Here is a 27,173-nt window from a genome sequence, read left to right on the forward strand (position 1 = left end):
GGGAGATGGGTTACATAAACACGATGGAATACTATTCAGCTACAAACAATAGATCAAGTCTTTCCATTGGTGACAACGTGGATGGAACTACAGGGGATAATTTCAAGCAAAGTTCAGAAGGTGAAAGACAAATATGGGATGGTTTCACTTCTCTGTTTAGCATAGACAAATAAGAAGTAGACAAAGCCAAACCAATAATCAACCCTAGAAATCTGACTGTGGCATTGAGACTATATGATGGGAAGACAGAAAAACGCAGAGGAAAGGGGTACAATGAACTCTGAAGGACTATGGCTGCCTCCTTGGTGGTGGGTGTGGTGTGTGATATGAATTTGAGAAGTTATAATAGAATGATTCTAAATCACATATAGTGTTATAAACCAATGTTACAAATACAATTAAAAATTATAAAGTAAACAAAATTGAAAACAAGGAAAAAAGACAAACATCATATGATTTCATTCCTATGTGGTATATAGAGAAAATAAACAGTTGAATAAAACAAAAATAAACTTTTGACCTATATGCACAATTAGTGGTTACCGGAAGAGAGTGGGATAACTAGTTTGACAATTTGAGACAAAGGAGACAATGGTATAGTGAGGGGTAGAGTTGGACCTTTAGTACAGTTAAATGCACACTTGAAACTTATAATTGATATAAAAATAAATTTAAAAAATGGGCCAAGCATAAGAACAATTCACACAAGAAAATAAATGGCTATCGAACTCAGGAAAGATGACCAGTCTCACTAAGGCTGGAACAGGAATGTTGGTTTGTCATTGGCATTCTACTTTGTGTCTTCAAGTGAAAGCACTGCGTAAGAGTGGCACTCCTGATCTCTCTTTTTCCCTTCCCCCATGACTCATCTAACTGATGAATTTGTGAAAAAGAAGTGGACAGCCACTTTCTCTTTCCTTCTGGGATATGACTGTCTTATGAATCACAAATTCTCTGCTTCTCCATGTACATTTTCCAAGGGGAAACTGCCAATAGCAGAAGTTCTGTTGTTTTCCAGCTCTGCCTGTGATAAAAGTGGGGAATATTAATTCTGGAATATGGTATTTGGAAAACTATTGTTACCATGGATATAGGCCATGCTGTCCAGCAGTTTAATCAAAAGCATAGATAATATTCTCCATTTTCTTGATTCCTGCATTTGTCTTTCAATTTATTCTAAATCAGGCAGGAAGGGAGTTGATATTAGTTCTCTCAAACATCATTAGCTAATGAGTAAGCAGTTACATAGTACTTAGTTTACCCATGCTATTGGTAAAAATAACAACAAATCAAGAATAGCTAGTGTTGACATTCTCTGTACTGTTTTGGGAACTGTAAGTTGGTAAAGGTCTTTTGAGAATTTGAAACTATATTTACATATTTAAAAATGCAAACATAAGACCTGGGAATTTCACATCCTACAGAAATACTCATACATGTGCAGGGTTTATTTGTATAAGGATATTTCTAACAGCAGTATTTAACAGTGAAAAATTGAACATGATTAACTAGAGTTAAAGCACAACTATATATTCACACAGAAATACCATGTGAAAATTTAGACAAGGGGTCAGCAAACTATGACCATGAGTCAAACCTGCCACATTTTTGCAAATAAAGCATTATTGTCTCGTGAGCTTTGTGCAGTCTCCATGGCTGCCTTTGGACTAAGCAATGGGTGGAATTCAGCAACTGCAACAAAGATCACATGGCTGGCAAAGTCTGAAGTATTTACTATTTGGCTTTAATGAAACTGTTTGCCAAGCCCTGATTTTGAAGAATGAAATAGATCTATTTATATAGGCTTCAAGGCCTATCATGAAAAAAAATAAATGCAGTTAAGAATTGTCAATATTATTATCCATATTAGGTAGTTAGCATGATCTTTAGTACATGAAAAAAAAAAAAATCTGTTTATGTGCTTACCTGAATGCGATCCAGCATTAATAGTGGCTATTTATTTTAAGAAGAGTTGGGGTGGAGGGAGAAGGGTGTTTTAATGGGTATATGTTTATAAATTACTTCTGGAAAGTTTTATTTAGTATCAAAAAGGGCAAAGAAAATGCCTGGACCCACCTAGGAATTTGTTTCCTAGCACCTCCCGTCCCACACCTAAATTCTTGCCTAAGACTCACGTTCTACCAAGCTAGGCAAACTCATCACCTGATTTGCTACCATTTTTACTGGTATCGTTTCTTTCCAGCGAGGAAGATAGAGATAATGTGGTGCATTATTTAATTAAGAGCTTGTGTATGTTGTCATATCAGCCTCCATTGTGTTAACTCTTTTGAGAACTGTTGATAAGATTTAAGACACATCTTTGGAATGTTACTACATTCTTGATGGGAATAAACAAGCATTACCTTGGAAGAAAAGAAACTTGTTATACTGTTTGCATTTAATTTTGATCAGACAAATGAAAAGATTTCAAATGAAACCATGAGTTGAACACAAGCAGCCATACCACAGTATCATGGTAACCAACATTTTTTCTTTTGATATTTTAACAAAAGATGGAAAAATTAAGCTTCAAAAATTTATATTTTTTTAAAGATTTATTTTATTTATTTATGTATACAAGAGCTGGGGTCTAGGCCAGAGGTGCAATGGCGGGGGGAGGTGGGGAGGGAGGAGGTGGGCATTGAGAGGATTCACCAGTGACAGAGAGTGTAGCAGAATAGGCAGATTGACTGAAATACACTGCTGAGGGGAGCAGTGGGCGAGACAAGAGTGGTCTGCTGCACCACGTGGGTTAGCTTCCTGGCTGGAGATCGAAATCGTGCTGCAGTGGCACCAGGGAGGCCCCCAAAATTTGTATTCATTTCACAATAGATTTGTAATAGTTCCCTATTAGTTCCAAAGTACCCTAATAGTTCCAAAAGTTTGTCATTTCCCTCCCACCGCCCACTGATTATAAACTATTCTCCTATGAAGTGCCACAAACTGGAAAATTCTCTTGCTGAATCACATCACATCTTTGGCAATTTTATCTAAACCACAGGAAGTTTTCTTAAAATGTTGCTTTTCTGAGTCCTGCTAAAACTAGTTTAGTCTTAAGTAAAAGTCATTAGTGGCTTGCAGTGCCAGGTAGCAAGCCAATTATTTAATCCTTGAATGGAGTCCTTTCTTTCTCTGGGCAAATCATCAATTTACACATTATTACGATATACTTTATGGCCTTCACAACTTAAGAAGTGTTTTTCCATACATTACCCCATCTACCAGTAAACCTGTAAAGAAATCAGAGAAGGTTCTATATTTTTCAAATGTGGACACTATGTCATTGATGTAAATAATTTGTCTAGGGGAACAGCTGGCAAATGTTAAAGAAGAGATTCAAATTCTCCCTTTCAGAAACACCCAAGTATTCCTTTTTTAACAGTTAAAAGATGTCTGTTTTCTCTCTTTTTAATTGCTTTTCTCAAATGTAGTCATAGAAACATCTCCTGGGGGGACAAGTTTTATGTGTTTGAGATTCCTATTTATGTGTCTTTAACAATAATAGCAAATAACTGTTTAAAGGAGAATTTTAGTTCTAGAGAAATAGGGACAACTATCCTCAAAACTAATCACATCTCACTAAGAGTACAATATTAACTAGTTTCATAAGGCTAAAATCTGCCTCTAACTCTACACATTACTCGATTTACCAGATTCTACTTTCTAAAACATTTGAAAATAATTAATGTCTGAAAATCATTACACAGAAGGACCACACAAAGTATATAGTGTCTCAATAGCGAGAAAAGCAAACTTCATAGTATTATTACAAAAACACACACATTTATTTAAAAACAAAACCTCTAAAAGGTTTTAGAATTGTTGATGAGACAGATACATTTTATTTTTTTATTTTTTTTAAGAGGCATGTATTTTTATTTATTTATTTGTTTGTTTATACATGCACTGGATACAGTCAGAAGCGTAGGAGGGTGAGAGAATTCACCAGAGCCAGAGCAGGGAGCAGAGCAGGCAGAAGGACCAAAGCACACTGCTGAGGGGAGCAGCGGGCGGCAGGAGAGGTCTGTGTGCCATGTGGGACCCTCCTCCGGTGGCCGGGGAGCAGCCGGGGATCGAACCGGTGCCGCCGCAGGGAGCTTTGCAACCCAGCACTCAACCGCTGCGCCACCAGGGAGGCCCTAAAGATACATTTTAAAGCAAATCTCAGAAAATAACTTGGAGTAGTTATGTTTCATTCATCACTTCCATCTCCCCACCCATATAGTAAGTGATTATCCAAAAAATGCAATGATAGCCTATATAAGTCTTTAGAATACTTCTATTTGGCAAGCTAAAATAATGAAGACATAAACCAAAACCAACAATTTGTACCTTTAAATACAAAAAAAACCCCAGAAATTAGTGAGTTCACTTAATGACAATGGAGGCAGGGCACTGATTTTATTTCAGGATTAAAATGTTATCCTAAAAGAGCATAGTTTCTGTCAGTCCCTAACACTAAAACTACTTCTTTGCGATACCTGAGGTATACACAGGGAAAAAAGCTAAAGTGATCAACAAAATCCCAACCCTAATTGTGTAACACTAACTATACTTTTTAATGGTCTCTCACCATACAAAGGAGACTCTCCTACAAGTTTATATTAGAATTTACAAGACAAAGCATGTGGGGAAGACTCATCTATGTAATCTACAGATATATTAAAAGCCTAAAGTTTTAAGGTCAAAGGGAAAAAGAGCTTACCTTTCATTCATGAGATGTCAATTCTCCTATTTTCTATTCTCTTTCCATATCTTTCCTGATTCTGATTCCTACTCTTTTCTACCTTTTCTGTTATCTTACTTGGTATTTCTCTACATTTCCTTGCCCTCACAAATCTTCCACTCCTTAAATTATATTGAGAAAATGACTAAAGTGCTTTTACATCCGTACGATCTTGCTTTCAACTATATGCTTCCGGTTCCCAAAAGTTGCAACATGGTAGAAAGTTAGTTGAAAGTAATTGCAGAGTTAGTGTTGAGTCCAAGGTCTGCCACTATTGTTTTTGTGACCACAGGCAAATTACTTTCCAAAAGAACTGAAACATCCTTACCCCAAATTTATGTAGTTAACTTATTTATTGATTGCATCCTCCTTTTGTCCTTTAACATATTCTTTCATCTCATTAATATATCTAAAAGCTTGATCAGATTTGGGCTTTTTGTTCTGTCCTGTTTTTGGCAAAACATTTCATAAGTAGTGAAGGTACTTTTCATTGAGTTGTACTTATAAGGCACCACAGAGTTCAGGCATTGCCATGAACTTCAAAGTTCCTCATCGGCTTTTCAATTAATAGCTTCAACCATTGGTGATCCTTGCCTAGACTGAATTGATTGGGAATTGCAAAATGGTGATTTCCAACAACATTCTTTCTGCACTTGTGTGGAAAATTCTACATATTCTACAAATTGTTCCCCTCAATTGTTTGGTTACCTTAGATCCAGGCAGGATAAATGCTTCTTTTTCTCCAAGTTACCAGGTTTCAAAATTCTTCAATATCCAAAATTGACAGAGTTGGTTTGCTTTTGCTCCCTCTTTTAGATAGCACTTGGTGCATAATTTACATATTTAATGTGCTTCAGTCCATTTTAGTTTTTATCCTTACAGATCATCAAATTACTGCATCTAATAACCATTAGTTTGGAAATGCTGCAGTCACTAATTTTTGTAGTATAATAATAATTATACTATTGTTCATTATATCATCTCCTTATATATACATTTGAAATATTCTATAGTGAAAGTTTTCTTTTTATCCTATTTTAGGATAACACACACCTAAGGTCAGCTCTAACACAACTGGAGAGTTTCTGAAAATTTTATCAAAATACATGAAGAGGAAAAATTTACACAGCTTCATTTTCAACTCAAGCAATGTGACATTTGAAGTTAAAAGATAATCTGAGAAGTATGATTCTTAAAGTACTCTTTATTAAGATCATTAAAAGTTGTAGAAACAACTTTATATTATAAAGGCACAGGGAGACAGTTCCGATAGAATATTCAAATTAACAGTAACTTACAGTACAAAAGACAATTTTAATGCACATACAAACCCCAAATGTCTGATTCAAAAATATTTTACTGTGTCTATTAATGGGCAATGATTAAAAATATAAATTGCTGCAGTATAATAAATATCTGATAGTGAACATCTTGATAGCAAAGTGAACAAAATATTTATTGCTTTTCACATACATATTTTCCCTGTATTTTTAAATTCCTAATTCTTTTACTATCCTCTCCTCATCCTTTTCCAAAGGTGAAAGAAATTCCACTTAATTTCATGGGGGAAATGGTAGTTATAAAAAAACTACCTCAAGTAGCAATCACTGCTGGCAGTGTTTTCTCACTTCCAGTTCTACAATCGCAATCAGTCTTCCAAAAAAGTAAGAGAAATGCTTGCTAAACCACAGTAAGACAAACCCTCTGTGACTGGGATTCTAAGGTTTATAATGAATACTTATTAAATATAAAAGGTGCTCCATTTTGAAAATGAGTATTTTATTTGATGTTCTGAGTAAGAGGCGAATGTTTGAGAAATAATTTTACCAACTCCCCTCAAAAGTTTTCCAGAATTGTAAAAAGTCAGCCTAATAAAATTTCCAGCACTCAAATGTTTAAGGGCTAGTTGATATATGTAATATACTGACAAATAAAAATTAACATAATAGAATGTTTTATAATGGAGAGCTCTTACCCTTCTTCCAGTTTTTAAACTGGGATTAACTATTGATTTCATCCTGCTTTTTGCAGCAACTCAGTTATAGACGGTACAAAAAGTAGAATTTTGAACACAATAAAATAACACGAAAGCATCATCCTAATTTAATAAATGCTACTTCAACTTAAGAAATACATACATTAAAGTATTTGACAATCATTGTAAAGTTACTTAACCGTATGTCATATATCATATTCAGACAGTGGGTAGCAGCTAGTAATTTACCTGGCAAAGAACTGATGCTTAATAAATAGTTGCTGAAGGGAAAAAAAAAAAACCCATGGCTTTGGTTGTGCATATTTTAATTACTGTTTTGATTTAGAAGGTGATTCTAGAACTAAATACTGCACATTATACCAAACTCTCCTGTAAACAAAAGTAGTAATTTTAAACAGAAAAATATCACTGTGTTAGTGATAGACAATATATATATATTGTAATAGTGTTTAAATAGTTCACAAATACCACACATTTGTTGAAATTTTTATCCACGTACTTAGATTTGATGATTTGATGTTTAACATTGGGTAATGAAGGCCAAGTTGGGCAGACTGGCTGAACTGTCTGCTTTACAGTAAAAATTACTAGTCCATCAGTATTTTATTAAGATGCCTGATTAAACTTAAAGGATGACTACCATGTTAATTTCTGCAAAACTACCAAGGAATGAAAGATTATCCTTAAATTATATATGTTTGAAAGCAGTAGCTTAACTTTATCAACATAAAAAGAAAAAGATCTGAATTTAATAATGACAGTTAAAGTAGTGGAAGTGGGATCCTAAGAACAGGCAAGTAACCAATTTTTAAATCTAATATTCTTTGGCATATGCATTACTATCTTGGACTAGTTAGCATTTAAAAAATACTGGGTTATATATTTTTTTCTCAACCAAAATGAACATCAAGGTTTAGATTGCTAGTATACTCTTCTTAAAGCCTTTTAAAGAACAAAATCATTTTTTTCAACATATGCCAAACTTCCTGTTTAGTATACACTTATATTATTGGCATAAGGGGATGTAACTGTTAAATAACCTTAAATGATCTCATGCAATGGTGAAACCACAGAAGGTAGGGAGAAAAGTATTTACATAATCAACTATTTAGCTTTCTGAAAAAATGACAATAAACCTGGGAATCCTGCCCTAGTAAATGTGCACCACATGGCACTGAAGGAAAACTAGTCAAAATTTAAGCAAACACCTATAATAACCTGAATGTGTAAAAATTAACAGAAAACATAAAAAATGGGGGAGAAACAAACCCTACATATCAGAAGGAAAAAGCGGCCTATAAAACAGGCCAATCTACATTGTCATTCAAAATAAAATGCAAGAGATTCACAAAATCATGATAGTAACGCAAACAATGTCAAGTACCAAGTACCCTTTGATACACAAGCTGATGTAACTATCAGACTCATTTCCAATAGCTTAACAATATTCTTTAACCCACCCAGGCAATCAAGGGGTGCAAAGCAGTCAATGACAGCTCAAGTCTCCAAAGTGTCAGAATAAACTGTTTTGTAGAAGCATTCTGTGATTTTGAAGTAACATCTTACTTATATTTGGATGGATGTTAACATAAAATCTATCAGTGCAAGTTTATCATCCTCTTAATGTAATGCTTCTAAACTTTATTTTTCCAGATAGTTTTTGGTGGTTTAGTTTTTGCCAGTGCTATCTAAATGGAGAAAAGTTCATCATAGACTACCTCACGTTGTTACTTAATTGTGCTAGATATTCACGCAGTTCTTTCGCAGCCTGGAATCTGCCATAGCGCTTCTTTGGGTTGGCACACTCGTCCAGCAAGGCCTCGAGGCGGCCATCTTTGGCAATTTCACTTGGTGGGTCATGTAGGAGTCCTCCAGAAGTGCCACGCCAGGTGGCATGCCTGGATAAGAGGTTCTGACAAACGGCATAGTAATTGTGGTCCACAGTGGCACGAGCACAAAGAATTTCTTTTGAAAATGACAAGCAAGCCTCCTTATCACAGTCATCAAATTTGCTTTCATACCATACATCCCAATTTTCAGGTTTATCTGGTAAAGGGGAAAAAACAGAAAAATGCATCTTAAAAGAGTTTTCATTACTTGTAAAAATAAAACATTTTAGTAATTAACATAGTATTTATTAAAATTGTGTTATAAATGTTTATAATTTAAATAGATTAATTCACACACTCACTCACTGGGAGTCCACCAATACCAGGCAGAAGAACCTACCACCCAGGGTTCGGCCAAAGGGGAAACTTGCTGTCACACAAGAGAAAGTGCCATAGGCACGTCTGACACACACTTCTACCTTGGGCTGTAAAAGGTTTCACAGGGTAAAGCATCTGATTTAGAACTTAATAGATAAGCAAGAATGAAAAGAAAGAATATAAAACAGCATTCCAGGCCCTCTGTATAGTATATGCAAAGCTGTGGACTTAGGGATCAGGATATGGTGAGAAATTGCCTATAGCTATGAAGACAGACAGGCATGTGGAGAGGATGGACAGTTAAATTAGAGACAAAAATTAAAAGGTGAATGCATTAGTTAAGCTTAAAGATGACAAGGCAGATACTATTAACATAATGTAGTGTTAATATATATGCCAATGGAGTAAATATAAACTAGCTATTAAGTAGTCAAGTCGGCATGTCATATATACAACTACAAACAGACTTACAACTGATGACTCTGAGGTCAAAGGTACCTTACAGATATTTTGAATCCATTAGCATACACATGCTTGATGGAGCAAAAAGAATAGCTGAATTGTATTGGAAAAGCATGCTGAACGCAAAGAAAAAAAAACTGAGGGGACAAACTTAAATCTTAAGAGGTTGACAGGAGAGAAGCAAAAAAAAAAAAAATCATTCAGTAAATAATAAATCAAATGCCTACTCTATAGGGGGTAAGGGTATGTAAGAGTGCAAAAAATAGACAGTAGATGTGGAACAATCATTAGAAAGTAAATCAGTAAGCATATTATTGCAGGAAATGCTATGAAAAGGAGAAATAGCAGTTTCCAACAATAGAAAGACTTATGAAAACAAACTTCTCTAGCACTTTAATAATCAAGTTGTATTTGTTTACTGGTACTTGCCAAATAAAGCAAATTAAGATGCAAGGTTGCCATCTAAGGAGGAAATTAAAGGTTTGCTTCATATAAATGTAGACATTATATGACAAATGAAAATGAACCAAATAAGAAGTCTAAAATTATATACTTACTCTGTCTAATTAACCTTTTGTCAGCAACCAAAACATTTTCAGCATCCACAATGATTACCTTCCCATCTCTAGGACCAACTGCAAAATTGTCAAAGCTGACATCCAGGAGGTAGAGTGCAAATTCAAAGTCATTGTTGGTAAGCTGTTCTGCTATTTCCATTAATTGCCAAGCAAGGTCAACTCGTTTCTCCCATGGTGCATTAAAGTAACTCCACAGTTCTTCTCCAACATAATTTACAGCCACCATCCTTCCACAAGCTCCAAGGTATTTTGCAAATGGCCAACCTTCATCAGATGGAAAACTCTATGAAAGAATTATCTTATTATTATAAGAGATTCCAATGAAGATATCCTAGGCTTACCCACAGATCCTGTCAGTGGATTGCTACTAGACAGGAAACTGGATTTTCTCATTATATTCAATAGATCAATAAGGACAAGTTTGACTTCTATCCCATACCATTATTATGGACCTGGGGAAAAGTTACTTAGAGAACTTCATATCATAAATCTAAAATAGTTGGTGGAAGGTGTGGTGTGGTAACAGATCAGAAGAGAAGTGAACTGGGGCCTCTCTGGTGGCGCGAGGGGTTAAGGCACAGCACTATGAAGCTATCCATAACTACAGCAGCACAAGTTCAATCCCCGACAAGGGAGGTGACCCACATGGCGTAGCAGACCTCTCCCCACTCACCCACTGCTCCCCTCAGCAGTGTATTTCAGTCAGTCTGCCTGTTCTCTGTCTCCAGTAAATCCTCTCACCCCCCAAACCTCTGGCCTGTGTAACCCAGTTCTTGTATGTATAACTAAATAAATCTTAAAAAAAAAAAGTGAACTGAACTATAATCTGTAACATAATGTTGTAAAACCAATATTACCTGGTAAAAATTTATAAAATTTGTTTTTAATTAAGTTACAATTAATAAAAGTAAATAAATAAAATGAAAATGAAATCAGTCTTACCAATGCCTCAGAACTAAATTGATGAACTAGCCATCTTCTTTATTACCAAATATAAAAAGTATTTGTATGTCTTCCTTTATTTATTTATTTATTTATTTATTTATTTTTTACTTACAAAAATGCAGTTGGGACACATTTGGCAAAAGAAACTTCGAGCCAGTAAAGTTAGACTTTGGACAAGGGAACTAAACAATGGCTGAGCGAGGCTCAGTGGTTCAACTACCTGTTTCAACAGACATACCAAATCATTAACTGGTGAGCCCTATCCCAGTATCTTTTCAAACAATCTGGACCACCGACTGACCAAAAGCACCAAGTCAGAAAAAAATCATTGGATCCTGGAGGGAAAAGATGTGTGCACGGCGAGTATAACCCATCTGACTCATGCTTGGGAGTAGCACGGCCCAGAACAAGGTACAATCCTGCTCTTCCTCTGGTGCACCTCAGGGACCTACTCTGTAAATATCTCCTGACTCCCTCAAGAAGCCATTCTAATTCTCTTTTCCCAGCACTGGGGTTCCCTCTTGCACAAGTCTCAAATAACGCTTTGTCTGGTTCACTTAACCTCTAGTGAATTCTTTCTCATAAAGGGTCTCCAGACCCACACACTTCTGGGGAACACAATCAAGCAACCCTTCCTTTTAAATGGACAGCAATGCAAGTTTATTAGTACACATATATTTATCAGGCATTGTGCAATGCAGACAGTTAACTAAGCTGAGTATGTGTTAGTTACTGAGAAGTGGCATAGGTCCTAAGAGAACAATGAATAATCCAAAAGCAAAGAACGTTAGCATTCAGAGGACTCTTGGGAAGTGTCATTTAACCTACATCCAAAGTTTGGTAAAGAGCAATCTGATATCTATCAATGCAATGGCCTCTCCATCGTCTTTTGCTCCAAATTAATCTTGTTTCCCTTTCTCTGATCGCATTTTCCGTTCATCTTGGTTCAGCATCAAAATTATTTATTCTCCTAATCTCCACAAGCTTTTCCAATGGATTTTATAACTACTGGGAGAATCATCCTAAAATCAAAAGAAAAATCTTTCATGACCATCAACAAGTTATTTTCAACTTAAAGTGACAGGCTTTATCTAAGCTTTCGAGTTCTCAAACACCTACCTCCTAAATGAGAACTGGAGTGATCAAGGCTGGGAAGTAATGCTTTAAGCGACTTCTTGAAAAACACACAACAAGAGGGAGTGTGATTTAGGACATTAACTCAGCCTAGTACCTTTCCTTAAGTTGGAAAAAAAAATTATTATGAGAAGATGATGTTTATACAACACTATATGGGAAACAAAATACCACAGAATATAAATATGTCCACCTTCTACCACAAAAAAAAAAAAAAAAATCTACATATACATTAAAAAAGCAAAAGATGAGGCTCTTCATCTAGAACCCCTTAAGAAAAGATATTAATCTTGCATTGAGCTTCTACACAATCACCAAATCTCTAATAACACTCTTAGGTTAACACTTTTAGCAACTTTAAGACAAAAAAGATATTTAGCACTATACTCCATCTCATATCACCCATTTATACATTTGTGCTCCAAGTCTATCAATGCACAATAACTGTACTAGCTCTTTGTATATGTCTTTTAATTTTAATTTCAGCAGGACTGTGATAAAACACTATGAATTAATAATTAAGATATGGTTCTTTAACTATAATAAATTTATCGATTCAATTTTAACCCAGAGACAGTATGTATGATTCGTTGGCAATTACAGGAAGACACATTCTGAATTCTGTTCCTGAGAACACTTTTGAGCACTGGAGAAGTGACAGACTGGCTCATGCCCAATGTGGACTGCAAAAACTATTTCTAATCACATATTATTTTCAACTTTTCTTCCCAACTTAAAATTCTCCACAACCTTGAAAATTTAGACAAAATGACTGTAAAAGATTTAACTGTCTCTCAAAACTAGATATGTATAAAGTCCCTGATATAAAATATGAAGCACCAAAAATAAGTAAATATGCAAAGATTACAATTTTGCCATACAAAAAGTAAGACAAAAAATGCTACACATTATTGGTATATTATTCATATACCATATTATAGAACAGATACAAACATATCATTGTGAAAATAAAATGGTCTTTGACAACAGGAGAAAGGGAACCCTGCCAACATGTGCACATGTCTCTCTGTTTTTGGAACCTTTCCAACTGGCAAATGACAGTCAAATACACACTTCATTACCCAAGATCCTCATAGAAAAGGATAAGATGTATGACAAAAGTCATACTGAACAACCTTATATTCACACAGTGATTTCTGACACTGTTGGCTGAAATCCTGCTATGCCTCATTTTAAGAAGAGCGTTGTATTTTTTTTTAAATGTATTAATAGTTTGCTGGCTAATCTTTTAGAAAAACTTTAATAAACTATTTTGTACCACGTGTTCTTATGAAAATTTTTCACTGTGTAATCAAAACAGTCAAATTTCATTAAGAACAATAGTCTACTGAACACATAGCAGTACAGAGAAAATTTTTTTTTATTGGCCAAATTATTTACAATTGGTATTTGAAACAATTCTGGATTAGAACTAAATTGCCGTGGTCAGGCAGTTTGCAAGACAAAATTTAAGATATTATAGCATGGGGCCTCCCCGGTGGCGCAGCGGTTGAGCGCTGGGTTGCGAAGCTGCCCGCAGCGTCTGTGGCGCCGGTTCGATCCCCCGGCTGCTCCCCGGCCACCGGAGGAGGGTCCCACATGGCGTGCAGACCTCTCCTGCCGCCCACTGCTCCCCTCAGCAGTGTACTTCGGTCCTTCTGCCTGCTCTGCTCCCCGCTCTGGCTCTGGTGAATTCTCTCACCCTCCTGCGCTTCTGACTGTACCCAGTGCATGTATAAACAAAAACAAACAAACAAACAAATAAATAAATAAATAAAGCATGCCTCTATAAAAAAAAAAAAAAAAGATATTATAGCATGAATTTTATTAAATATATCAAGCAGAAAGAAACTTCATTTCTTCTTGATTACCTACCAAACTTTCACAGTGCATAAAACATAGTGGCTAGAGTAAGTTTACTGCTGACGTCCACTTTTATTTTAAACTAAATCTTTTCATTCATTTTTATTCTTTTTATTAATTTTTCAAATTACCTGGAACAATAATTACATTTTGTAATCTGACATAAAATGTGAGAATATTAATGAATAATTTATAATTGGAAACATGTATAAAACTTTTCATTTGAAGACAAAAATGCCTTTAAATATGAATGGTTTAAATTCTATATGGATTAGATGCACTTCAATTAACTTATCTGGGCTTTTTATCAAGAGTAAATGCTATAAAGTATAATATATAAAATTTTTAGAATATAAGTTTAAGGCTGTACAAAGGCAAAAAAAAATAAAAGGCTTAATTTTGTATCACCTTCTGAAAGTATCTACAAATAATGAACACTTCCCAAACAAAGCTAAGAATCACTAAATCAGAAATTCATTTTTACTGTCCTCTAGCAGTTTTTTTTTTTTTTAAAGATTTATTTATTTATTTATACAAGCACTGGGTACAGTCAGAAGCACAGGAGGGTGAGAGAATTCACCAGAGCCAGAGTGGGGAGCAGAACAGGCAGAAGGACCGAAGTACACTGCTGAGGGGATCAGCAGGCGCCAGGAGAGGTCTGCGCGCCATGTGGGACCCTTGCCCAGCGGCCGGGGATTGAACCGGCGCTGCAGAGGCTGCGGACAGCTTCACAACCCAGTGCTCAACTGCTGCGCCACCGGGGAGGCCCTCCTCTAGTAGTTTCTAATTTACATTGGAATATATAGTTACTCAAAATTGAAAAAGGCAAAAATGCTATAAGAAACTTCAAGAGGGCCTCCCCGGTGGCGCAGCGGTTGAGCGCTGGGTTGCGAAGCTGCCCGCAGCCTCTGCAGTGCCGGTTCGATCTCCGGCTGCTCCCCGGCCACTGGAGGAGGGTCCCACATGGCGCGCAGACCTCTCCTGCCGCCCGCTACTCCCCTCAGCAGTGTACTTCAGTCCTTCTGCCAGCTCTGCTCCCCGCTCTGGCTCTGGTGAATTCTCTCACCCTCCCATGCTTCTGACTGTACCCAGTGCTTGTATAAATAAATAAAAATAAATCTTTAAAAAAAAAAAAAAAAAGAAAGAAACTTCAAGAGCATTCACAAGCACCAAAAATACAAAAACTTAAAAGACATAAACAAAGCACTGCAATTTGCATTTCATTTATAGTAAGTACCACATGCCAAAGTAACCTATCACATAAATATTGATCAGAACCAAATGCTATGACAGTTTAAAATGTGATCAACAGAGGGGATGTGAAAACAAAGAATTCTAGAGGCAGAGGGTACACCTAAGTAGTAAACCTAACAGCACTAAGTGATTTATCTATAACGTCTTAAAAGTCGTAAGAAGTACAGTCAGGCTAATATAACACCTCAATCCAATAGTCTTCTGTTTTAGAAATTTTCAGATTTTTGGAAAGGTAGCAATGCATATACATCAAACTCATATCATGCGACAATCTCCAGGAGAGGCTAGGGCAGCAACCCACAAGAAAACACGTTACAGGGCCTCCCCTGGTGGTGCAGCGGTTGAGCGCTAGGCTGTGAAGCTGCCCACAGCCTCCACAGCACCGGTTCGATCCCCGGCCACCGGTGAGGGTCCCACATGGCATATAGGCCTCTCCTGCCACGCCCGCTGCTCCCCTCAGCAGTGTGCTTCGTTTTCTGTTCCCCACTCTGGCTCTGGTGAATCCTCTTACCCTCACACGCTTCTGACTGTACCCAGTGCTTGTATAAATAAATAAATCTTTTAAAAAAAAAGTTACATTGCAAAAATAATGTAAGCATAGTCATTCTAAGTGGAATAAAGTACACAAATTATCTCATGTCATTTTTTCATTTTTAATGTAATAAAATCCATTTTTCTATGGATTTTTAAACTTTGGGATTACAGATAAGGGAATGTAGGTTAACCCACATTTCATTGACTACTCACATAGCTGAAGTTAAGGAAGTGAGAATTACTGTGGAATGAAAGCAATACAAATTTTGAACTAAAAACTTCTGGATCAAGCCTAATTCCACCATATAAATCTAAGTACCAACAGTTGTAAATAAAACATAGCCCCTTTCTCAGGAAGCATTTTCAGCCTGAGTCAGAAGGATAAAAACACATATAAATGATAAATTACAGAATTTGTTATAACTCTGGAAAAGCAAAATATGCTAAGGAAGAAAAGTAGGGACCTATGTTAGACCTTGCGGTAAAGAGCACCCTCTGTAAGAAGTGCCACTGAGACTGAGATCTACAGGATGAGTATAGTATTGGACAGACTGGGGACAGGGCAGTAAGAATGTTCCAGGCACATGTTACAGCCAGAAACTGTCTTCTCAGCACTGAAATAAAATGCTCAAGCAGCTGCAGTAAAACGTAAGAGGAGGAAATGGCTTGAGGTAATGGAGTCTGGAGAGGGAGGTAAGGGACAGATAGACCACAATGGGACTTACAGAATAAAACACAAATGCCTCAACCTGATCTACACGCTATGAAAAAAAAATATGTCAAAACCTTAATGTTCAAAAGTATCTTACATACTAGAATAAACCAATATCCTGTGGTATATACCATTACTCTAAAAAACAAGTTTTTATACCATCACAATGCTCTTTGAACAATAGCCATTGTCCTACCAGGACAACTTACGCAGCACAGTGTCAACAAAAAAAAAAAAAAAGACATGTGATGTATAAGTAAAAATACATGAGCCAGTGGGTTTATATTTATTTACTTAACAATGAATGACTTGAAACTAATAGTGCTTGTGTTCTTTCTTTTCTATCCATATGACCAAAAAGTAAGCTTTGCAAGCTAAAAACACATCTGAAGAGGTATAAATCTATACCTCTGGTTTACACAGTGCTGAAAACTAATGTTACATCAATTAAAAAAAATAAATAAAAGATCTAATTCCTTTCATTCAAGAAAATATTTTATAATCATTCATTACTTCACAATAATCCATTAAAAGAACTATAACTGCTATTTGCCTAAAGAGATAAAATGTATGAATACAAAATAAGAGATATATTATAAAACTAGTTTGGTGTAGGTTTTTTCCAACAGGAAGAAGTTTTTAGTCAAAAGAAACATACTTAAAAATCTATTAATAATCTAAAAGTTGAAGGTTTTTGCTAGAACTGGCATTTCTGCACACACATAAATTTAAATTCTAAAACTCTGTTAGTAAATGTTATCTAAAGCATAGAAAATGCTTAGAGGTTCAATTTAAGTTACAAAATTATTTTGAAAAGTCCAATTTTGAACAAAATCCCATTGTAGTAATGCATGTTATAACAGCTGTTCATAGAGATTAGTCAACTGTACTGGTGACAGACTAATGTGTTCACAGTTTTGTGAACTGTCTGGAGAGAGACTATAGTAAAATTACTAGGATGATTTAATGGTTACCCAATTTTTACTAAAATTTCCCTAAAACCAAAGCTTTTACTTTCTACTGCCAAGTAATGGTCAAAATCCATTGCAAATGCTGTATAATCTTAATCAAGATTTCCAAGTCATACTTATTCATTAAATAATTTTCTGAATACCATTTTCCACCCACCTATAATTCCAACAATATTAAGTTATGCCTTGAAAATAGCAAGGTTATGTTATTTTACTGAATATCATGTCCAACAGCTGTATCTAAAATTGGAAACCAACAGTAAAACACATCAACAACAAAAATATCTACTCAAGTTTCATAGAAACAAATCATCTTTTAGAATACTTCAAGAAATGTTTTCCCTCCACCTCCCCCCCAAAATCACTTTACCATGAATTTTAAACATGCATAAATTTACTAGTCTCAACTGACCTTGCCTTACCTACTCTCATAACCAGCCTGTGATCCACAAATTGAAATAATGTATCAACAAACACCAAAGTCAAACATTTAGCTCAATAAAACAAAATTTCCAAAATAAAGATAACTTGGATTCAATGACCTAAAAAAACTACCATACTTTCTTTAGTCAAGATCTGACTTCTTTAAACAGTCTGATAAACAGAGATTGCCAACCTCCCCAGTTCCGTTAGAACACAAACTGAATTAACACAGTCCTTCAGAATAACAAGATACCAGCTAGTAGCAAACAGCAAAGTATCTTGTTCAGCTAAAAACCTGGCATCTTGGTTTAATAGATTTGTGTTCCTGTTATTTCCTTAAATTTAACAGCCAATACAAAACTCTTGGCTCCCCAACCTTATAGCCACTTGTTTTCTGGGTTCCTCATCATAAGGAACTGTCACAAGCAGTTGTTCAGACAGCAGTTGCTTAAACCAAGATCCTGAGAACTATCCTTTATTGGTTCCCCCTCACCATACTTAAAACCATAAACAAGCCTTGACAGCTAGTTTTCCAAAATATAGTGGAGTCCTACCCCTTTTCATAACCTACACTGCAACCAATGTAATCCAAACCCTCCAGCTCGTCCTCATAATCTAATGCAACACACCCTTCCTGTGTCCTCGCTACAAACCAGACCCTGCTGAAAACACTTTTATTGTTTCCCATTGTTCTGAAAATAAAATCCTAAACTCATTAAGCATGATTATAAGGATCTGGTCCCTGCCTACCTCTAGGAGCTTACAAATTTTACCACACTTCCCTAGTCCCATGCTTATCCAGAGTTGGGGCCTTTGGTTTTACCACATCTCTTGCCTAAATTAAATACTGCACCCCACCAATTCTGCACCATCGACTTTTTCCTCATCATTCATAGCTCAGTTAATATGTCACTCGTCCTGACTACTGACTACCCAACTACCCAATTTGTTCTCTTTTTAAAAAAATATATAAAACCCAAAATTACCTCATTCTTTATTTGCCATCCACACTTAATGCCCCAGAAAGCTAAGGCTGCACAAACTGTGCCTTGCGATTATCTTTATCCCGGGGGTAAAGGATCAGTTTCTGGCATTACTGAGCAATACCACACAATTATTGTCAGATCATTTCATTGTCAAAAACACTAACTAAGCTAGGAAGAAGACCCTGAAAGCATCATGCTAACCTCAAATAATACATCTTTTAAAATTCTGTCTCAGCACCTAAGATGCCCAAAAATAAGCCAGACTTAACCTCTATTTTTTCTTTACCATTCACCAGTGAACTAAATTGAATTATTAAACTGCAATGATTTACAAGAAAAATTAAGTTATTTGCTCTGTATTATGGATTTCTTATCTAAATCCCAGAGAGTGTTCCATGTGGGATAAATCCTTAACCTACCCACCTCTTTTATTTATCATCCCCAAAGACTATAGTTTGAAGTAGCAGCTTTATAGGTATTGATAATGTGCATATATGTAAAGAGAATTTTAACATTTGAATATTTGCCATAGAAGAGTAAAATGCATGTTTCTCGAAGACATCAACATAATACGCCAAAGGATTTTTCAACTACCATAACTGTCTAAAAATGGAGTAATAGGCTTACAAATATTGTTTGGAAAAAAAAAATTAAAGATATTATATAAATATAAATCTAAGTGTATCCCCTTTAATCTTTAAAACAATCCCACTGGCCTCCCTGGTGGCACAAGGGGTTAAGAAGCAACCTGTGACACTAACAGCAGCCACTGCAAGCAGGAGTTTGATCCCTGGCCAGGGAGCTACCCACATGGTCCAGCAGACCTCTCCTGACTCCCCTCAGCAGTGTATTTCGGTCACTCTGCCTGTTCTGTTCCTCACTCTGTAGCTGGTGAATCCTCTCACCCCACAGCACCTCTGGCCTGTACCCCAGCTCTTGTATGCATAAAAAATACAATAAATCTTTAAAAAAAAAAATCCTTAAAAAAAAATCCCATTGGAAAAGTAATAACATTCCCATTTTATTGATTTAAAAACTCAAGCTTTGAAATAAGAAGTGACTTGCTCAACACCATCCAACATCTTTGTGGTGGAACAGAATATGAACTGGATGTTATATCAATGCTGTTCCCAACACTCTTCCTACCTCCCACGTCTATCTCTGACTAACATCCCACTCAACCTTTGGAAGTCAATTTCTGTGACATTTTCCATAGTATCCGCTCCTATAAAGAACATCTAGATTTTGGTCCCTAAATGAGTCATCTGACAAGTATTTTTTTTATAGGGCTTATTATAATATATTGACTGTAATCAGTCATTTATATACCTAGCCCTTTCACAGTAAGTTATTTGATGCCCAGAAATATCTTTTCAACCCAAATGCCTTACTTATAACAACTATTTACCAAACAGAACAAACGAAATTCAGTTCTTTGGACTAAGTCCAGGGTCATGAATGCAAAGAGCTCCCAACTATTTTACAGATAGATTTCCTATCGAAATACAATTTTCAAAAAGCATACAAATTACATAAAATATCTGATTACATAATTTAAGTTAAATTAATTTAAAAACCTTTCAGGGTTTATGAACAGGATGAAAAACTATTTTCATCTTACCTTATAATTGACAGTTTTAAGATGCTTTACACTACTAAAGTTCATAATATGTGTAGAAAAATGCCACATTTACAAATGAATAAAAAGTGAAAAGAGAAAGTCAACATTCTGTGATGAGCCAGCAGCCAATTATGGCAATATAAGAAGTAGGCCAGAGACCGTGAGACATAAAAACAGATTAATACCAGTTTGATGATGCAAGGAAAAACTGGCAACCCATATACAGAAGGCAGATCCCCCAAAATAGACTTTTTCTATTCCTCAATAATATGCATGAGGAATTGTGCACTGAACCACATTGTAGTAGAAATATGAAGGAAAATAGTTTAAAAATGAGACAAAAGTACTGAAGGACCTCAGAATTAGTAATGGTTAAAAATATATAGATTAAGTGCAGGGCCTCCCCGGTGGCGCAGCGGTTGAGCGCTGGGTTGCGAAGCTGCCTGCAGCCTCTGCAGCCGGTTCGATCCCCGGCTGCTCCCCGGCCACCGGAGGAGGGTCCCACATGGCGCGCAGACCTCTCCTGCCGCCCGCTGCTCCCCTCAGCAGTGTACTTCGGTCCTTCTGCCTGCTCTGCTCCCCGCTCTGGCTCTGGTGAATTCTCTCACCCTCCTGCGCTTCTGACTGTACCCAGTGCATGTATAAACCAAACAAACAAACAAATAATAAATAAAATAAATAAGACATGCCTCTAGAAAATTAAAAAAAAAAAAAAAAAATAAAAAATATATAGATTAAGTGCAGAAAATAGGCCAGGATGTTAAATAATTTTGCTCCACTGATGGAAGTGGTGGCTTCTTAAGATAATTTTCCACTTCCAGGATGTTTCTGAAATAAAAGGGTCTTTCCTTTTTAGAACTTTAGAATTATGTTATTATTTTTTGCTTTATCAAGACGGACAAGCCGAAAGTGTCAATGAACCTGTAAATGAAAAACCAGAAAAACATAATAAAAAAACCTAGATTTAAGTGTATAAATTTGGTAGATGAAAAATGCTCTCCTCAAAACTACCTAGTCAGCAGAACCAGTCTAAATCTGGGAATGCAGTAACTACAGCTGCTGCCAGTGGGAGAGAAGTAGGTGTTGCTTGAAAAGAAACTCCTGAGACAAAATGTGGAACATCCTTTCTAAACACTACCCACCCCACAAGATACCTGTCTAACTTTGGCCCCATAATTTTTTCCTTTAAAGACAGTTTGTTTTTTTGTTGTTTATGATTTCAAGAATATAAAAATTTGGGGGTAGAAAGATAAGCTTGATTCAGGGTTATCTGTTCTGGCCTCCAGCCCATACACTAGCCGGAAGCCACCCTACCCTAGTTAGCTCAGAAAAGAAGTAGAGTTTGAGAGTCACAGGATGTTGGCTCTTTTAACAAAAGGCTCCACTGCCAAGAGTTTTATTTTATAGATTAAAGTTGAGTCCCATATAAAAGCATATCAACTTATCCAAAGAAAGGCAATTAGCTAAATGACCATAATATTTTTTGTTTGTTTACTTAAAAAACTAAATTTGAGGCAATGCATCCTAAATATATATATATATATATATTTACAGAAACTATTTTTTAAAACAAAAACAACATTCACTAAAAGCTGTCTGTGAAAATTCAACCTATAATGTAGAAAGGACTAAGAGTATAACTAAAACTATGGTTGATAGTCACAACCATTTAACTCTTTTTAAAGTGATTCACACTTCAAACAAACTTCAGAACAATCAAATGCACTAGTTGGTTACTTATACTTCATTCAGTGTCTCACATCTGAGTGTTTATTATGCAGCTCAGACACTATATAAAATGTCCTGCATTATGTCATTTACAAGAATTGAAAAACTTAAAATCCATAGGTTAAAAATTAGTCACATACTGTAAAAATAAGAAAATTCTTATTTTCTTAATGAAAGCAAGATGTGGAAAAATCAAGACAAAAAAAAGTCCTACAAATATAATAACAAAACAAATCCCCACATCCTCCCTTCTAAAAAACTAAGCGTTTTCCTTTTTTCTACAGTAAGAGCATCTTTACTATCTGTAGGCTACATACTCAAAAACAGACAGCATTTCTTTCTCTTTCTCTTTTTGTGTCTCCTCTCTCTCTTCCTCTCCCTCCCCATCCTTCCACCACCCACTCTGCACCTTCTATAAATTCAAGAACAGGTTAAGTACAAATAGTGGTAGAAATTTTACCAATAAAGTAACAGAAAACCTCCATGTTGCCAAACACTTCAACACCTCAAGAATGCTAGTACACAATAAATACAACATTATCTCCCAACACAATTTTTAATAGGATTATGGCTTATTTGCAAAATAGAGTAGTTGCTTGACATATATCTAAAACATAATAATGTTTTAGAAGATAATTTTATGGCAGATAAGCTGCTATAAGCTAATAAAAACTATCCAAAAATGGGACGAGTGTTGTATTTTCATATTTTTAAATACTACAAATCTATAAAGCTTAAATATTGATATATTAGGTATACGTGTTAACATATCTTAGACAATGCTGTTCAAGTCTCCCTTTGAGGTATATTAGAAACTACTTTTGATTATTTCTTAAAATTGAGAGGCAAATTTAATGGGTTAATAATTACATAAAATTCATAACTTTTTCAGTTCTTTCTGCAGCACCTTATTAAAGGAAATTTTGAAGTGGTTATTTTGGAGGTATAATTACCACATTAGAACTTTTGTTAAGAACAGTTTAAACTAAGTTCAGAAGACCTTTTTTCCAGAGTAGTTAACTTTGAAACAATATTAGAAAAATCCAGCTACCAGCAGTCCAAAAATTCAATAAGTAGCTCCCTCTCCTGGAAAAAAAAAAAAAAAAAAAAAAGGCGAGTTCCTCTTCAAGCTGTAAAACACTCTAAAATTAAAAAAAAAATACACGAATCAAAAAAATATAAATAACTAAAAGTGACTGAGCTTTTCTACCATTATCAATTAACAATCCCAACACAACTATAATCCGTTAAAGTTTTACAGAAATCTGTATAAATACTAAACTGTATGTTTACCTAGCTAGCAAAAAAGTAATGATCATCATAATTTGACTTTAGTAGCAATTTGCATACTTAACAGAATTTGAGATTCCTTTCATTTTAGAGGGTTTTTTAAAAAGCCATCATTAACCCTAAATTATATTGTTCTTACTTAACTCTATAAGTTTGTATTAAAGAGGTTCTATAAACAAAGTAGCAGTTCTACCAAGTTCTCTTTTTTAAAAATATGTCTCCTCTACTTGCTTGCTCTTCAGGTTAAAAAAAATAATTAAGCACACCAATATGACTGACTGATTCTAAAGACCCTAAATTTATGTTTCACACAGTATGTAATTAGCTATAAAGTATTAGTACTTTTCCTGAGAACTGGGTTGATTAAAAACGCAATTTACAAATGTCACAGTCAACTATGCTGATACATATATTACCTCTCACAGATTACCAAATTCGTACCCTATAATCCAAACATCCACCCACTCAGAGCAACTGTATCTCTAAATTTAAATTACAAGTAAACAATTTTTGTCTTAAGTTGATGTTTGTTACTAAAGACGGAAATGATGGAAGGGTAAGCTTGAGGGAAGAGTTAATCAGAAAATAAAATAGAAGCACACTTGACTATCACTTAAATCCTAAATTGATAATGTCAACACAACTTAAAAATGTCCTGGAAAATACAGATTCACCTTTGCAAATCAAGCGTCAATGTATCTCATATTCATGAGATGTCATGATGATATTTATAAGGAAATGGACACACCATCATTAAAATATTTATCTAATATTAGTTGTTTCTAATACAGCACACTCAGAATTACCTAATAAAATAATTCTTCCAATAGGTTGTGACTATGTGTATTACCACTAAGACAGCCCCTTACTAAATTCTGAATCCCAGAGAATTTGATAGACTATCTACTCAGCTAAAGCCTTCTCCAGGGAGAAGGTTTTGCTAATATAAACAGTTAAGATTTCTATTTCTCAAAGGAAAAGGCAACTTAAAAAAAGAGTTTCAATTCAAAGATGTATTTATCTCATAAATACAGATTCAAGTTTTAAAGCTGACTAGATTTGGAACTACCAAATAAAGTCATTTCTTCTAGGGAAATTTAAGCAGTTTTCCACTGTTAAAAAGAGAGCAGTATTTCATTTAAAATCTTCAAAATCCATTCATTACATGTATTCTAGGACACTGTAAAATTTAAAGTCCCACATGAATATTTTGTTTGAGACAAGGTATTTGTGTTTGAATTACCTGGCTGAACTAACCAAAGGAAGCTGGTTTGTTTCTCTTAGCTATGGGGCAACAAGAAATTTTAAATGTAAGCAAGCAATATAAATGAATACTACACATTCCTATTCACGCACTTAAGATTTAAAAAAAAAAAAAAGTCCTGAACAAACCCTAGTTACATTCCTAGCTAGAAAAGGCGTGAGGTACCCCCAAATTACTTGTGGTGAATTTAAAGTCATTTCCCCCTCGCTTTTAAAATACAGGAAAGCGCTAGGGAAAAGAAGCAAGTTAACTTGCCCTGAGGCTATCAGAGGGATCACGACCCCCCAGGTGTATCCACTATCCCAGCACCCCGCACAACAATCCAGTGGGAAGGTGTAGACTCTCAGTAACTAGTCTAAAAGTAAGCATTTTTTTTTTGGGGGGGGGGGCTTCTTTTCTTTTTGCTGTCACTACTAATAAGGTTCCAACCTACTCTTTAAAAAGTAAGAACTGCTTTCAAAATAAAGTCAAGACAGGCAATAATTCAACTAGGAGAGAAGCTTCCTTCCCAGTTTCTCAACCCGGCCTAGAATTTCTTCTTTCTGCAGCCTAATTATCAGACGAACAGGGCAGGTCACAGCACCAAGGGTGAAAATGCCCATCGGGGCCTTAAACCTTCCCAGCCCCAAAAGCAACGCCGCATTCTTTCCTCCTCTTCCTCACCCCACCCCAGGCACAGCTCCAGCATCAACCGCAGCCCAGACCATAGGCCCCACTCTCTGACCTGATCTCCCCCAGCTTGTCCCCAAAATAAGCTTCTCCAGTGACTACCGGCTAAACGAGCTCAGGATAAAACAAAGACTGGTGCTGAAGTTAGACCAGCCACGTGGGGTAACAGTGGGGCGAAAAGCAACAACAACACTAGACCAAGAAAGGTCCCGGGGCTCGGGAGCAGACTGCGCCGGGCAAGGGCAAGCCCCGGCGGGTAAAGCTGAAAGGCGAGGAGGAGGGCCCGAGAAAACTCGCTGGAGAGACATTTTGCGAGCTTGCGAGACCGGCTCCCTCTGGCGTTCAAGGATCCGCGGCCAGACCCGAGACGCGCCCAGGTGGCGGGGAAGAGCCCACGCTCCACGCGCCGGGTCGCCTCCCGCGACTCCGCCGGGCGCCCCGGGGCCCCCGAGAGCCGCCCCTTCGCGCGCTCGCAGCCGCGCCGGCCCGGCCCGGTCCAAGCCGACGGAGCCGCTCCGGCCGACTCGCGGGGCCCCTCGGCCAGGACGCCCCCGCCCGAGCTCACGCCTACCTGTAGCACCAGCGGCTCGGGGTTGAAGGCCAGCGTCAGCAGGAGCTGCATGCGCTCCGAGTCCTTGAGGTTGCGGAGCAGGAAGCTGCCGGAGTCCTTGGTCTCGGCGTAGCGGCGCACCAGGCGGTCGAGCAGGCGCTGCGAGGGGCAGTGCACCAGGTCGGACCAGCCCTCCACCGCCTCGGGCGTGAGCAGCCGCACGTCGCCGTTGAGACGCGCGAACTCGGTGCGGGGCATGGCCTGGAGCAGGTCGCAGCGGGGCCGGCCGGTGGCCCGCTTGCAGATGCTCTGGTCGAGCTGCGCCAGCTCGCGCTGCGAGCCCAGGCGCTTGAGCACCACGCGGCGGCGGCCGCCCTCGCGGGGCTCGCCGTACTGCGCGAAGTAGACGTTCTTCACGTTGAGGAAGTCCAGCAGGCGCAGGCGGCCCCACGCCTCGAACACCACCTGCCCGTTGAGGAAGCGGCGGCACCAGCTCGTGCCGAAGCACGCCGGGCACTTATTGAGCTGCAGGAAGCGGCGGTCGGCCAGCTCGTTGCGCTGCCAGGAGGCCAGCAGCGACGGCGAGTGCAGCACCATCAGCACCAACAGGCTGCCCAGCGCCGCCAGCTTCAGCGAGCGGGACAGGCGGCCCAGCTTCGGGGGCACCAGGCGCCACATCCCGCCCGCCGCCGCCCGTCCGCCCTCACCGGGAGGGCGAGGGCACCCCCGGGGCGCCCCCGCCGCGCCGAGACTCTGACAGCCGCGGGCAGGGGCCCCCGGGCGACCCGCGGCGCGGGCGCGGGCTGGAGGCGAGTGGTGTGTGCGAGGGAGACGGGGAGCGGGAAGGCGCGACCCGAGCCGGCTGCGACTTCTCCCAGTCACTAGTCTCTACAACTCTGGAGCTCCCTCCTCCGAGCTCCCCGCCCTCCGACTCCGCGGGCGCCTCCTCCTCGCCAGCCAAGTTATAGAGGCGCGGGAGGGGGAGGGAGCGCGGGGGGGGAGGGAGCGCGGGGACCCGACGGCCGCGCGCCCGCGTCCGCCCGCGCGCGCGCACGCGCACTGCTCGCTCTGCGGCGCCGTCCGCCCGAGGGGCGAGCGGGCGGCCGGGGCGAGGAAAGAGGGACTCACGGAAGGGGGGGAGACGCAGGAATGTCTCCCATCGGGAAGTAGCAACAGTGTAGGAAGGTGGGAAGACTGAGGCGCCCGCGTGTCCCGGACGCCGCACGTCCCAGCTCGCACACGCCGGCCCTCCAGAGATGG

General features: G+C 38.0%; 1 protein-coding gene across 1 annotated transcript; it reads right to left on the reverse strand.

The window, feature by feature from the left end:
* Nucleotides 1–5,919: 5,919 nt before the first annotated feature.
* DIPK2A (divergent protein kinase domain 2A) lies at nt 5,920–27,173 on the reverse strand. Its single transcript, XM_037525834.1, has 3 exons — nt 25,935–27,173; nt 9,949–10,252; nt 5,920–8,768 (listed from the first exon to the last, which is right to left on the reverse strand). The coding sequence occupies exons 1-3, from the start codon at nt 26,589–26,591 to the stop codon at nt 8,437–8,439; spliced, it is 1,293 nt and encodes a 430-aa protein (XP_037381731.1). The 5' UTR covers nt 26,592–27,173; the 3' UTR covers nt 5,920–8,436.

This window comes from Talpa occidentalis, unplaced genomic scaffold, assembly GCF_014898055.3.
Source record: "Talpa occidentalis isolate TD23 unplaced genomic scaffold, MPIMG_talOcc4v2.1 talOcc4.4, whole genome shotgun sequence".
Classification (NCBI taxonomy): domain Eukaryota; kingdom Metazoa; phylum Chordata; class Mammalia; order Eulipotyphla; family Talpidae; genus Talpa; species Talpa occidentalis.

Excerpts from the sequence above, each read along its gene's own strand:
- DIPK2A (XM_037525834.1), bottom strand. The coding sequence starts at position 26,591 with ATGTGGCGCCTGGTGCCCCCGAAGCTGGGCCGCCTGTCCCGCTCGCTG. Across the intron at positions 10,253-25,934 it reads CCGAGCCGCTGGTGCTACAG|AGTTTTCCATCTGATGAAGG; the intron begins GTAGGCGTGAGC and ends ATTCTTTCATAG. Across the intron at positions 8,769-9,948 it reads CAAAAGGTTAATTAGACAGA|ATAAACCTGAAAATTGGGAT; the intron begins GTAAGTATATAA and ends CCCCTTTACCAG.